Source organism: Brienomyrus brachyistius, unplaced genomic scaffold (assembly GCF_023856365.1).
Source record: "Brienomyrus brachyistius isolate T26 unplaced genomic scaffold, BBRACH_0.4 scaffold34, whole genome shotgun sequence".
Lineage (NCBI taxonomy): Eukaryota > Metazoa > Chordata > Actinopteri > Osteoglossiformes > Mormyridae > Brienomyrus > Brienomyrus brachyistius.
Window position 1 is genome coordinate 1,524,803 of NW_026042309.1, and position 14,508 is coordinate 1,539,310.

Below are 14,508 nucleotides of genomic sequence, written 5' to 3' on the forward strand. Positions count from 1 at the left end.
TTGTATCTGGTTAGGGTTAGGGCTTCCTCTGCTGCCCCCTGGAGGATGGGCTCCCCCTTTCAGTCTGGTTAGGGTTAGGGCTTCCTCTGCTGCCCCCTGGAGGATGGGCTCCCCCTTTGTATCTGGTTCCTCCCAAGGATTCTTCTTTCTAGGGAGTTATTCCTTGCCAATGTCCCCTCTGACTTGCTCACTGGGGGCTTTGGGCAGGGATGCTGTAAAGTGCTTTGAGATGATGTAATGTTGTGAAAACACACTATACAAATAAAACTGAACTGAACTGAAATTGCACTCAGTGTTTGGGGGGAGACTCAAAATGATTGTTTATTGCGATATTTTTATACTAAATGACACATACACATTTTTTTACTTATCGCCTAGCCCTAATCAACTATACACTAATCGGAGAGCTATCAGTCCTGTGAAATAGGCTTTTAGGAAAAATGTTTGTTTGAATGATTTATGAATAACGATACTTCATTCACCCCAAAGGAGAAATTGTCTTTTCGCCCCTCCCATCTTGCTCTCCAAGAGACATGCGACACATATACAGGTGAGAGGAAGTTTGGGGGTCGCAGCGCAGGGTCAGCCAGCATCCAGCGCCCCTGCAGCTCAAGGACCCAGCGATGACATCACTCTGCCGGTCAAAAGATCTGAACCGGCGACCGTCCGCTCATGGACACAGAGTCCAAACCCAAAGAGTCACGCACCACACCCAGTATTTACAGAAATGCTTCTTACAGCATCCAGAACTGAAACAAATATGAGTGGTTTTCCCACTATTAATGAAAACTGGACCATTCTGTATGATGCTGTATCTTTGGTTATTTGTTACACAAAGGAAGGTCGTGTAAATCTTGTCTTTTTTGTTTTTACTACATCACTACCTTCAGTTAATATAAACTAGATTAAAAAGGAACCTTGTTGATAAAAGAGGGGAAATAAATTACATATATACATATTCATTTTATATTTTAAACAATGTTTATCTATCTCTGCCGGACTAGATGTGTCGTCACATCCTCAGCCAGGTGCAGCTGAGGCCAGCAGAGGGCGCCAGTGAGCAGCCAGAGACAGCAGTCATACGGAAGCTCCCAGCTCTGGGCTCCATCACATGAACACGCCTGCTGACAATAACACTCACATACCACTGATACACCCTGTGGATAAAGAGCCCTCACTGTTTCTACTGCAGGTTAGGATGCTGTGCTGTGATCAGGAGGCAGACTGGATGGGAATGGAAACGTAGTAACAAACAAAAAGTGACATCACTACCTTCAGTCATTATAAAGGCTGTGGTCAAGATTAGCTACTGCTATACAAACAGCTATAGCTGTGATTATCAAAATAAAACCCACTTATTAATCCATGAGGAGAAATATATAATATATATTACACATTTCAAACAATATTCATGTATTACTGCCAGAGCAGACATGATTTCCCATCCCCACGTCACTTACAGAGCCGTCCTGGAGTTCTTGACCACAGGCAGCAGCCTGCAGTGCTCTTCATCTGATCTGATGTATTTCTTCAGGTCAAACACATCCAGCTCCTCATCTGACATCAGCATCACAAAGGCCAGAGCTGAGTACTGTGCAGGTGAGAGGTCATTTGCTGAAATGTTTCCTGAATTCAGGTATCTTTGTACTTCCTCTACTAGGGAATTGTCACCCAGTTCAGTCAGACAGTGGAACAGGTTGATGGTCCTTTCTGGAGATAAATTCTCCTGTATTTTCTCCTTGATGTATTGGGTTACTGTGATGGACTGGCCCCCCGTCCTGGGTTGTTCCCTGCCTTGTGCCCATTGCTTCCGGAATAGGCTCCAGACTCCCCGCAACCCTGACGGATAAGCGGTTTGGCAAATGGATGGATGGATGTATTGAACTGTTTCCATAATGGTATGTGAGCTGGTTTCTGTCGGCCCCAGTAGCTTTTGTAACAGAGTCTTACTGGAGTCTGTTGAGAGGCCCAGGAGGAAGCGGAGGTAGAGGTCCAAGTGTCCATTCTTGCTCTCTAATGCCTGATTCACTGCAGTCTTCAGCAGGTCAGCTGATGAGTTTGACAGAAACACATATAAAGCAGCGAGATACTCCTGGATGCTCAGATGCACAAAGCAGTACACCTTCTCCTGGTACAACCCATATTCCTCCTTAAAGACTTCTGTGCACACTCCAGAGTAAACTGAAGTTTCAGTGACATCAATGTCATTCCCTGTCAGATCTTGCTTATAAAATATGAGATTTCCTTTCTCCAGGTTGTCAAAAGCCAGTTTACCAAGTTTTAAAAGGAATTCCTTGCTGTATTCCTTAAGCTTAGTTTCTTGGTTTTTCATATACTTGTCATTTTTTAAACTTGTCTGAAAGATCAGGAAGTGTGTGTACATTTCAGTCAGAGTCCTTGGAATTTCTCCCCTGTCAGTCTCACTAAAAAGCCTCTTAAGCACAGTGGCTGAAATCCAGCAGAACACAGGTATGTGGCACATGATGAAGAGGCTCTTTGATGATTTCACATGTGTGATAATCCTGCTGGCCAGGCTCTGATCATTAAATCTCTTCTTGAAATACTCCTCCTTCTGTGCATCACTGAACCCTCGTATCTCTGTCACCTGGTGGACACACTCAGGAGGTATCTGATTGGCTGCTGCTGGCCGGGAGGTTATCCAGAGGAGAGCGGATGGCAGCAGATTCCCCTTAATAAGGTTAGTCAACAGCACATCCAGTGACGTTTTCTCTGTTACATCAAACCAGCTCTCATTGTTCTGAAAATCCAGAGGAAGGCGACACTCATCCAGACCATCAAACATGAACAAGACTTTGTACCTAAACAGCTCAGTGGATTGAAATGATTTCAGTTCTGGGACAAAGCGGTGAAGCAGTTCAATCAGACTGTATTCACCCTTAATCAAGTTCAAGTCCCGGAAAGGAAGAGCAAATATGAAGTGAACATCCTGGTTTGCTTTTCCTTCTGCCCAGTCGAGAATAAATTTCTGCACAGAGACTGTTTTCCCGATACCTGCCACCCCTTTAGTGAGTACAGTTCTGATAGGAGTCACACGCCCACATAAGGGCTTAAATATATCTTTGCACTTGACTGTAGTAACTTCTGTTCGACTTTTCTTGGATGCTGTTTCAATCTGTCTCACTTCATGTTCATCATTGACTGCTTCAGTCCCACCTTCAGTTATGTAGAGTTCTGTGTAAATCTCACTGAGAAGTGTTGGCTGTCCTTCCTTAGCTTTCCCTTCAAATACACACTCAAATTGCTTCTTAAGTTTACCTTTGATTTCCTGTTGCAGCATGAGCTGTCCTGAAAAGAAATGAGAGGAAAATGCAATAATTCTGACCGAGATCCTGAGCAGTATGAGGAAGAATATTTTCCAAAAACACACTTCTTCACACATACATATCCAGATATTTCCCTGTGACTGAATGTGAAACTGAAAGTTTTATCATGCGTATTTTACTGGAACACCGCATACAGGACAGTGAATAAGCCTTAGGCAGCCAAAGGAAATGTTTAAAGCCATTTATCTGGGTAGTAAGTGTATATCTGCTCACAACCAAAAAACACACAAAACCCCTTTTCATTTCCCAAACCTCTCCTCAGCGGCACCACAGCCAGTCCATGTATTTGTTAAATTTCACCACCAGCTCACTTCATGAATTAATTAAATTAGTTTAAAACTCAGTGAGATATTGATCAGCCACATGAGGTGTGTTAGTGGTCAAGTAAAAAAATACATGGATATACGGCACGAAATATTAAGGTGATGTTGGGAGAGGTTCTGAAATAGCAAACACACTTTGACATACATATTATAGTAGTTCTACACCAACATGAAGACCATTTAAACATCATTTTCTTTGGCTGCCTAAGACGTTTACACAATATTGTACATGTACATAATATTATAAAGTTCTTACTCTTGTCCAGCAGGTCAGCAAGATCATTTTGCTTCATGGTCCTCAGGATGTACAGTGTGATCTTCAGAGCTACCTCTCTAACACTGGTCTTCTGCATCTGACCATCACAGTCCAGGTCATTGTCCTCCTCCAGCTGAGGCTCAGAGCATTCTGGGTAATTCTGATCTAGGTACCTCACAAACGTCTTCAGTTCCTCCTTTAGGAACTTCATGGCTTTTTCCTCTAGTGACTAAAATAAACAGTGACAGTTTATTATTGCTACTTACACCAAACCTTTTCAGAATTTCACTTGTGAATCATAGTTTAAAACATATTTTCTTTAACATGATGAATTTCTTATTATACAGCTGTATAAAATATAAGCTAATTGACATAACAGCCAAGAAAAGATATATCAGCAATAAATACAAACCTTCAATATGGATGATAAACCCGATTTATCATGAAGATCTGAACTGCATTCTTCCATTTGGTCTCTGTGAATTAGGCAGAAACATAATGTCCTCAATTCATCTACACAAATGTAACAGAAAGACTGAAAAGTTCCCCATTAAAATTGCTGTTACTGCAGATAAAGAATAATATTGTGGTATATTACAACACCAATTCCAAAAAGTTGGGAGATTGTGCAAATTGTAAATAAAAACAGAATGCAATGATATGGAAATCTCATAAACCTGTATTATATTCATAACAAAGTATAGAAAACATATCAAATGTTTAAACTGAGACATTTTGCTATTTCATGAAAAATACTGGCTGATTTTGAATTTCATGACAGCAACACGTCTCAAAAACGTTGGGACGGGGGCAATAGGAGGCTGGAAAAGTTAGTGGTACAAAAACCCAACAGCTGGAGGAACAATTTGCAAATAATGATGTCAATTGGCAACAGGTCAGTAACATGACTGGGTATAAAAAGAACATCTTAGAGTTGCAGTGTCTCTCTGAAGTAAAGATGGGCAGAGGGTCACAATCCCCCTAATACTGCACTGACAAATAGTGGAGCAATTTCAGAAAGAAGTTCCTCAGTATAAAACTGCAAAGAGGTTGAATATTTCATCATCTACAGCACATAATGTAATCAAATGATTCTGAGAATCTGGAGAAATCTCTGTGAAAACCAGACTAGATGCCTGTGAAATTTTGGCCCTTAGGCAGCACTGCATCACAAACAGGCATGATTCTGTAATGGAATCACTAAATAGGCTCAGGAATATTTCCCACAAACACTGTCAGTGAACACAATTCGCGCTGCCATGCACAGATGCCAGTTAAAACTCTATCATTCAAAGAAGAAGCCGTATATGAACATGATCCAGAATCACCGATGTCGTCTCTGGGCCAAAGCTCATTTAAAATGGACTGCGGCTGAGTGGAAAACTGTTCTGTGGTCAGTCGAATCTACATTTGAGATTCTTTTTGGAAACCAGGGACACCATGTCATCCGGACTAAAGAGGAGAAGGACCACCCAGCGTGTTATCAGCACTCAGTTCAAAAGCCAGCATCTCTGATGGTGTGGGGGTGCATTAGTACATATGGCAGGGGCAGCCTGCATATCTGGAAAGGCACCATCAGTGCTTAAAGGTATATCCAGGTTCTAGAGCAACAAATGCTCCCATCCATACATCGTCTCTTTCAGTGAAGACCTTGCATTTTCCACATGACAATGCCAAACCACACACTGCATCAATTACAACATGATGGATTCGTAGAAGAAGGGTCCGGGTACTGACCTGGCCTGCTAGTGGTCCAGATCTTCCAGCCATTGAGAACATTTGGATGCTCCATAAAATGAAAAATATGACACAGAGGATCTAGGACAGTTGAGCAACTAGAATCCTGTATCAGACAAGAATGGGACAACATTCCTCTCCCAAAACTCAAACAACTGATCTCCTCAGTGCCCAGACATTTACAGACTGTTGATAAAAGAAGAGGAGATGCCACACTGTGGTAAACATGGCCTTGTCCCAACTTTTGAGATGTGTTGCTGCTGCGACATTCAAAATTTTTCCTTACGATGATGCATTTTCTCAGTTTGAACATGTGATATGTTTTCTGTTCTGTTATGAATAAAATACAGGTTCATCAGATTTCCATATCACTGCATTCTGATTTTATTTACAATTTGCAGAACGTCCCAACATTTTTGGAATCGGGGTTGTAGTTTGGAAAGATGTATCTGCCATGTTAAGCTTTATTCACTGGGGCGGCTTCCTGATTCTCTCATGACAGCAGAAGAGAACCAGTGACATCAGGCTCCAGCACACAGAGACACAGCAGGCAGGAAGGACAGTTTTCTATGCAGCCCTTTGTACCCAGTGACATTTAGAGTCATTCACTTGATTAGCAGAGCTAAATACCAGCATCTGATTCACAATCCTCAGTCAAGAAACTGGTTAAATAGCTTGTTGGTTAAATTCAGCACCTACAGGACTAATGGGCCGAATCTGTCCTTCAGCACGTACAGGGCTAGACCCCCCCACCAGAGTGAGCACACAGCTTCGTATGCAACCAGCAAACAGTGAATCCCCCCCGCTACCCCACCCCCCACTACCCCACCCCTCGATATGGCTCTGCTTTGCTTATCAATGGAGCCGCCTGCTTTGTGAGCGACTGGCCCACGGCCACGCCGGCCTGGGACCTGCGGGTGAGCAGGTAGCGTTAGCCGGGAGGGGGGGGGGGCACCTATCAGCTTGTTGCCCACATCCCTGCCCCCCTGCTTCTGTACCAGCTGGTCCCCACACCCCCACTAGCCGGGGCGATACTGCTGGCAAAAATGCAGAAACATTAAACGTGTCATGATCGTGCACCTGTTCTCCATTCCAGTGGACATAATGTGCATGATGTCATCAGCGTGCGCCACTCCCTCTGAAATGTCCTACTGTATTACAGAATACTAACCGCTTCAGGGATCACCTTTTGTCTGTCAGCCAGCAGCAGTGAGGGAAGCTGTGCATGCAGGGCAGGCAGCCTGAGAGCTGACAGGGCCTGGCAGGGTTGTGCGCTTTAGGAGCTCGATGGCTACCTCCAGGTCAGAGTTCCGACTCATGCAGCCCCCTCCATCCGCTTAATTAGATCAGATGCTTGTGAACACCAGCACAGTCTCAGTCGGAACACTCTGGGTCTCCCTCCGCGGCCTGTTGGGGGGGGGGGTGTTCCACGAAAGGCGTCTACCAAGTACCCCAGGTGGCCGGCGTCTACCAAGTACCCCAGGGGGCCGGCGTCTACCAAGTACCCCAGGGGGCCGGCGTCTACCAAGTACCCCAGGTGGCCGGCGTCTACCAAGGACCCCAGGTGGCCGGCGTCTACCAAGTACCCCAGGTGGCCGGCGTCTACCAAGTACCCCAGGTGGCCGGCGTCTACCAAGTACCCCAGGGGGCCGGCGTCTACCAAGTACCCCAGGGGGCCGGCGTCTACCAAGTACCCCAGGTGGCCGACGTCTACCAAGTACCCCAGATGGCCGGCGTCTACCAAGTACCCCAGGTGGCCGGCGTCTACCAAGTACCCCAGGTGGCCGGCGTCTACCAAGTACCCCAGGTGGCCGGCGTCTACCAAGTACCCCAGGTGGCCGGCGTCTACCAAGTACCCCAGGTGGCCGGCGTCTACCAAGTGCCGCCGGGGGCCAGCTTGTACCAAGTGCCGCCGGGGGCCAGCTTCCACTCTACATGCCAGGAGGCCTGAGGGCCTTGGGAGTTAATGCTCGCTGTATGTGTAAAGGGCCCCAGGGGCCCAGGGGGTCAGCATGAGCCCTATCTGCTGGGGCCCTCATGGTTAATTTGCCCTGCTGGTCTGGTCCATGACCCAGGCAAGGCTCCAGGGGGCGCTATCTTTAGTTTTGTCTGTATTCTATATAAATAACATCAAATGTTAACCCTCATAGTCAATGTTTACTTTTATGTTATGGCCTGACTATAGACCCAGAGAGACATGCATGCTAGTGGGCTGTAACACTGTTACCTCTCAGGGCTCTTTCTGTTATACCCCACAGGGGGGCGCATTTCATGGCTTGCACTATAAATGTTGTGACTCACGGCTTCTAATGTCCTGAGGCCCCAGGGCACTGGCCCCACTGGCCAGGTCCATAACCCAGCCAAGGCTCCAGGGGGCGCTATCTTGGGGCACCTTCAGCCACCGGCTCATTCCCCCACCGTGAGCTAAGAAGCTACTGGGGATCTTTCCTGCCTGCTGCCGTTAGACACCACAATGCCTGCTGTCGATGTGCAGACCCCACAGCCAGCGGTAACGTCCAATTTTAATGTGGTAAAAGCTGATCTCTGTTTTTAATCATATAAATAACACACATTTCTATTTATTTCTTGAACAATATTGTATTTTCAGGACTTTTTCATAATGCACTGTGTACTTCTCAAACTTGTTAACTTACAGAAATTTTGTTTATTACTAAAAATGTTTACTCACTTGCACTATATCTGCTGTCTTTGCACGTCGTCTTTGTTTTACATTGTTTGTTTGTATCTGTGCACTTTGTTGCTGAACGCAAGAGAATTTAACCCTGGGATCAACAAATCATCTTATTTTATACTCAGGGGATGAGAACCACTGCAGTGTCACATTAATTATGATCTGAATCAGCAAGTATTTAAACGTCACCTTTGGCAAAGAAACCAATAGTCTTTCTCATTTTTGTCTGATGATAGTAGTTTATTGTTTAAACCACACAGTTCGATTAAACATGTTAAACTGAAGCCTTCGTCTGAGTATGATCTAATGAATTCATGGGAGTGAAATTATTTGTTATCAAAACAGAAACATCCGTCTCACAAGACAACAATCTATTGTCGAGTCATTCTTTAATGGACATGCAGGGGGGGAAACAGGCAAACCAGTTTTTTCCAGCTCTGTGTTGAGGACTGAAATTTAAAATCCACTTTGGGATTAAATAACTTCCAATTCCAGCTCGCAGGAAGTCAGGTTTTACAGTAATCCTCATCCATTTACCTCAGATGTTATTTATATAGAATACAGACAAAACTTTTGTTTAAATTCTCAAGGTGATAGAATCTGTTAAAGGTAAAAATTGGTGCATTCATTATAAATATGTTTTTCCCTCATAGCTTGTATGTGTCTCTGTGCCATTTGACTGAGAGTCTGAATGTCATTAACAGTGTTTGTTTAAATGCACATTTACCTTTGATCTGTAGGAAAAGTTCCCTCTCTGAAGGTGATTGGTTGATCCATTGACCTGTCACTCTTCATGGAAACACAGCTGGGTACAGGGGAGTCTGCTCTCTTCATCAGGACACTGTGGGCAGCGAGAGGAAACAAACCCTCATGGTATAAATATAATTCATACAATGGGGACGGCATCACACTGCTGTTTAGCCTTCTGCTCTGCCTTCATGTACTTTGATATGCTGTGAAGCTCTTGATGTAAACAGACTTATTTACAGTCAGCTGTTAAGGAAATTGTCTCATCTAAAATTTAGATATTATATGAAACTTTTAGTATGACCGTTAAAAACCTCCACAACTAGACTTGACTGATGTTCCTTTTTACCTGTTTATATGTTTTTGTTTGTTTGTTTAGTTTGTTATGTGGCCATTTTGTATAGGAGGGATGGTCTGTTACTCGCCTCTAGTATAAAAGAACTGGCTGATTGTGGAAGAAGACGGTGAAGACAGAAGATGGCGAGGTCTTTTTATGAAGCTACACATATTAAAGTGCTGCCCACTGACCAGCCCTAGCTAGGAGCCCAGTTTACTTTTATGTTCTGGCCTGACTATAGACCCAGAGAGACATGCATGCTAGTGGGCTGTAACACTGTTACCTCTCAGGGCTCTTTCTGTTACACCCCACAGGGGGGCGCATTTCAGAAGCAGATTCATCCATTGTTATGCTGATCCAGACCAGATGATTCCTGCTGGGGCCTCTGTGAACATGAAGGGTAAGTAGATACATTGATAAACAAACAATATTGAGTACTCAGCATTTTTACATCAAACTGATGAATTGTGTCTCCATTCTATTATATTCCACGTGTAGAATTACACAGTAAAGAGGTTTAGTGCAAAATTTCAAATCTACATTTTTTATAAATATATGTATAACCATCCTCTCCTGGAGCCGACACCTTATCGTGGTGGAGGGGTTTGCGTGTTCCAGTGATCCCAGGAGCTAAGTTGCCTGGGCATTATGCCCCTGGTAGGGTCACCCAAGGCAAACAGGTCCTGGGTGAGGAACCAGATGAACTGTGGCTCATTAGACCCCTTATGATGAGTAAAAACATGGATTCACGTTTTCCCTCCCCCGGATGCGGGTCACCGTCCCCCCCCCCCCCCAGAGCCAGGCCTTTACCCATGGGGCCTGGTCGGGCACAGGCTGAAGAAGGCACGTGGGCCCCCCCTCCAATGGGCTCACCACCTGTAGGAGGGGCCAAAGGGGTAGGGTACAGTGTGAGTTGGGCGGTGGGCAAAGGCAGAGACCTTGGCGGTCTGATCCTCAGCTGCAGAAGCTGGCTCTAGGGACATGGAATGTCTCTGGTGGGGAAGGAGCCTGAGCTGGTGAGTGAGGCTGTGAGGTTCTGACTAGACTTTTATGGATGGAATTTCTAGGCACAGCCAGGGTGTTGAGGGTGTCCGGTTTGGTGACCTCAGGATTGGGTCTCTGCTTTTTGCAGAGGATGTGGTTCTGTTGGCTTCATCGGAACGTGACCTTCAGCTCTCACTGGAGCACTGCAATGAGCATAGCACCTCCAAATCTGAGACCATGGTCCTCAGCCGAAAAAGGGTGGAGTGCTCTCTGGGTCGGGGAGGAGGTCCTTCCCCAAGTGGAGGAGTTTAAGGATCTTGGAATCTTGTTCACGAGTGAGGGAAGGATGGAGTGGGAGATCCAAAGATGGATCGGTGCGGCGTCAGCAGTAATGCGGGCGCTGCATCGGTCTGTCATGGTGAAGAAGGAGCTGAGCCAAAAGGCAAAGCTCTCGATTTACCAGTCAATCTACGTTCCTACCCTCACCTATGGTTATGAGCTGTGGGTAGTGACAAAAAGAACAAGATAACAAGTGCAAGCGGCCGAAATGAGTTTTCTCCGCAGGGTGGCTGGCTCTCCCTTAGAGATAGGGTGAGGAGCTCGGTCATTCGGGAGGGACTCGGAGTAGAGCTGCTGCTCCTCTGCATCGAGAGGAACCAGATGAGGTGGCTCGGGCATCTGATCAGGATGCCTCCGGGACGCCTCCCTGGGGAGGTATTCCGGGCATGTCCCACTGGGAGGAGACCCCGGGGAAGACCCAGGACACGCTGGTGGGACTGTCTCTTGGCTGGCCTGGGAAAGCCTCGGGATCCCCCCAGAGGAGCTGGATGAAGTGGCTGGGGAGAGGGAAGTCTGGGCTTCCCTGCTGAGACTACTGCCCCCGCGACCCGACCCGGAAAAGTGGTAGAAGATGGATGAACGGATGTTTAAACATATAAAATATAATTAATAACGGGAGAAAAATTGCTAATCATGAAATCATCGTTGGTGATTAAATCATAAACATAAATAATTCGGATTTTGTTTTAGAATACAGTTAGCCAATTTGTTGCATTAGTTTGTGAGCAGTGTAATGTTTCCATACTATCTATCCTTTTTATACACCCATCCAGGCTTGTAAAACACCAAAATCAATGCCAGAATACCCATCCCAGAATATTCATCTTTACTGCACAGGAACCCAGGGCAAATTCATACTTTTGCTTTGGGGTTGTGGACGGTCGTGCGCAGAAGCTTCTGGTCATACTACATTTGTCAGTGAACGTAGATGACTGCAGTGGGTGCATGTACACTGTATACAGCAGTGATATTCCAGCAGAGCAGGGGAGGGCAGATGGACTTAAGCAAAGTACATCTACACAGTACAGTACAAAAACCACGTCCTACATCACAGCTATCAGCCCCCTACCCTCCCCCTTGGAACTCAGAATACACGAAGCGGATGTGAGCCGGCTGTTCCAGAAACAGAAATCCAAGAAGCCCCCAGACCAGACGGTGTCTCCCCCTCCTGCCTCAGAACCCGTGCTGATCAGCTGGCTCCCATCTTCACCCGCATCTTCAATAGATCCCTGAAGCTGTGTGAAGTTCCCTCCTGCTTCAAACGCTCCACCATTATCCTGGTCCCCAAGAAACCCTCCATCACAGGACTGAATGACTACAGACCTGTCGCCTTGACGTCTGTGGTCATGAAATCCTTTGAACGCCTGGTTTTAGCCCATCTGAAGGACATTACAGGACACCAGCTGGACCCCCTGCAGTTTGCCTACCGGGCAAACAGGTCGGTGGATGATGCAGTAAATATGGGGCTGCATTATATCCTGCAACATCTCAACCGTCCAGGAACTTATGCCAGGATCCTGTTTGTGGACTTTAGTTCGGCTTTCGACACCATTGTGCCTAATCTCCTCTCCTCCAAACTCTCCCAGCTCAGCGCGTCACCAGCTACCTGCCAGTGGATCACCAGCTTCCTGACAGACAGGAAGCAGCAAGTAAGGCTGGGGGGTCACTTCAGAAACACGGTCCCTCAGTATTGGTGCCCCTGAAGGATGTGTCCTCTCCCCACTGCTCTTCTCCCTCTACACCAATGACTGCACCTCCAGGAACTCAGCTGTAAAACTCCTGAAGTTTGCAGACGACATCTGTTTGCAGACGACATCATTGGACTCATTCAGGATGGTGATGAGTCTGCATACCGGCAGGAAGTTGAGCGGCTGGTACTCTGGTGCAGTCAGCACAACCTGGAGCTGAACACGCACAAGACTGTAGAGATGACAGTGGACTTCAGGAGACGTCCGTCATCACTGCTCCCCCTCACCATATCAGACAGCCCGGTGTCTACTGTGGAGTTCTTCAAGTTCCTGGGTACCACCATCTCCCAGGACCTGAAGTGGGAGACCAACATCTCCTCCATCCTCAAAAAGGCCCAGCAGAGGATGTACTTCCTGAGACAACTGAGGAAGTACAGTCTTCCACAGGAGCTGCTGATCCAGTTCTACACTGCAGTCACTGAGTCTGTCCTCTGCTCCTCCATCACAGTCTGGTATGGAGCAGCCACCAAACAGGACAGGAAGAGACTGCAGCGGACCGTACAGACAGCAGAAAGATCATCGGTGCCCCCCTGCCCTCCATCACAGTCTGGTATGGAGCAGCCACCAAACAGGACAGGAAGAGACTGCAGCGGACCGTAGGGAAAGCAGAAAGATCATCGGTGCCCCCCTGCCCTCCATCACAGTCTGGTATGGAGCAGCCACCAAACAGGACAGGAAGAGACTGCAGCGGACCGTACAGACAGCAGAAAGATCATCGGTGCCCCCCTGCCCTCCATCACAGTCTGGTATGGAGCAGCCACCAAACAGGACAGGAAGAGACTGCAGCGGACCGTACAGACAGCAGAAAAGATCATCGGTGCCCCCTGCCCTCCATCCAGGACCTGTCTCTCTTAAGATCCAGGAAAATGGCAGGAAAATCATCACAGATCCCACACACCCTGGACACAGACTTTCTGAGCTGCTGCCCTCTGGCAGACGATATAGAAGCCTGCAGACCAGGACACCCGACACAGGAACAGCTTCTCTCCCCTCGCCATCTCCCTCCTAAACAGCTGATCTGTCACACTGCTAGACACCTACAGCACTGCAACTGCACTGTATGTACAGTCTGTGGGATATATTTCTGTAATCTTTGTATTTTCTGTATACAAGATTTACGTTGCTTACTATATCGTATTGTTTATTTACACACTTTGTGTATATGTGTGTGTATGTATATATGTATGTATATATATACAAATGTACTGTATATACTATATATATATATATATATATATATATATATATATATATATATATATATATATATATATATATATATATACACACAGTATCCATAAATATATTTACATTTATAAATATTATAAACATATACATACAAATAACACTTTTATACATTTTTTTTACATTTACCTTTATATTTATAAATATAAATCCATAATACATATTCATATTGTAGATTGTTGTTTTTACACTGTTGTGCTTGAGACCATCGACCGGAATCTAATTCCTTGTATGTGTTCGCTCACATACTTGGCCAATAAACCCGATTCTGATTCTGATTTCCAAGGGACCTAAAAGTATGACAAGTCCAAATCGCTATTACAACAGTTCCGAATATAATTTAACCATGTCGAAGTCACAAAGATTTTCCCATTTTTTCCTCAACTCGTTCTCACACTGACAAGAAAAAAAATTAATTAATCAGCTCGACAAGTATCCGCTGGTCAGGAAGACGACGACTCCCATTCTATCACGGGCGGTGCCGATTCTGTGCTGGCCCGGATTTTGGCTCGTATCGATGGTATTGAAAAATCTCTAAACACCTTGGACGATATAAAATCATCAGTTTCCTCCATTGAGATATCTCTTTCTAGCTTATTACTGTTAATGATTTGTTGTGATTGGTCGGCTACACTACTCACGGTTTGGCGGAGTAAGTGACACCACCTTCTGTCATTCAGCTGCGCTGTGGGTTGCGTTTGACTTATTCTTTACCGATTATTAAAATCAGACTTGCGAACTATTTGCATTAAACGG

At 45.7% G+C, this 14,508-nt stretch overlaps 2 protein-coding genes across 7 annotated transcripts in view; one reads left to right on the plus strand and one right to left on the minus strand.

Annotated features, from left to right (window-relative positions):
* Positions 1-14,508, minus strand: part of LOC125721543 (NLR family CARD domain-containing protein 3-like) — a 349,177-nt gene that overhangs the window by 333,410 nt on the left and 1,259 nt on the right. For 3 of the 5 annotated variants that reach the window (XR_007385814.1, XM_048997484.1, XM_048997480.1), the window contains exons 2-6: positions 9,720-9,821; positions 9,080-9,193; positions 4,336-4,399; positions 3,924-4,152; positions 1,461-3,306 (exon numbers count right to left, since the gene is read on the minus strand). Coding sequence is in view for 4 of the 5 variants with exons in the window: in XM_048997484.1 (XP_048853441.1) it covers positions 1,461-3,306; positions 3,924-4,152; positions 4,336-4,399; positions 9,080-9,193; positions 9,720-9,781 (2,315 nt within the window). In the remaining variant the exon portion in view is untranslated. Of the gene's footprint in view, positions 1-1,460; positions 3,307-3,923; positions 4,153-4,335; positions 4,400-9,079; positions 9,194-9,719; positions 9,822-10,246; positions 10,313-14,508 lie in introns of all 5 variants that reach the window. The other 2 variants (XM_048997485.1, XM_048997481.1) reach the window with 1 other exon arrangement.
* Positions 6,648-7,875, plus strand: LOC125721559 (translation initiation factor IF-2-like). 2 transcript variants are annotated; one of them, XM_048997531.1, is made up of 2 exons: positions 6,648-7,359; positions 7,414-7,875. In XM_048997531.1, the coding sequence occupies exons 1-2, from the start codon at positions 7,011-7,013 to the stop codon at positions 7,674-7,676; spliced, it is 612 nt and encodes a 203-aa protein (XP_048853488.1). In that variant the 5' UTR covers positions 6,648-7,010; the 3' UTR covers positions 7,677-7,875. The 2 variants fall into 2 exon arrangements, with proteins under 2 accessions (XP_048853488.1, XP_048853489.1); XM_048997532.1 differs by having other exon boundaries at positions 7,441-7,875.

Bases quoted from the DNA above. Each gene is read 5' to 3' on its own strand.
- LOC125721559 (XM_048997531.1), top strand. From the start codon at position 7,011: ATGCTTGTGAACACCAGCACAGTCTCAGTCGGAACACTCTGGGTCTCC. The intron at 7,360-7,413 runs GTGGCCGACGTC...CAAGTACCCCAG, and splicing joins GCGTCTACCAAGTACCCCAG to GTGGCCGGCGTCTACCAAGT.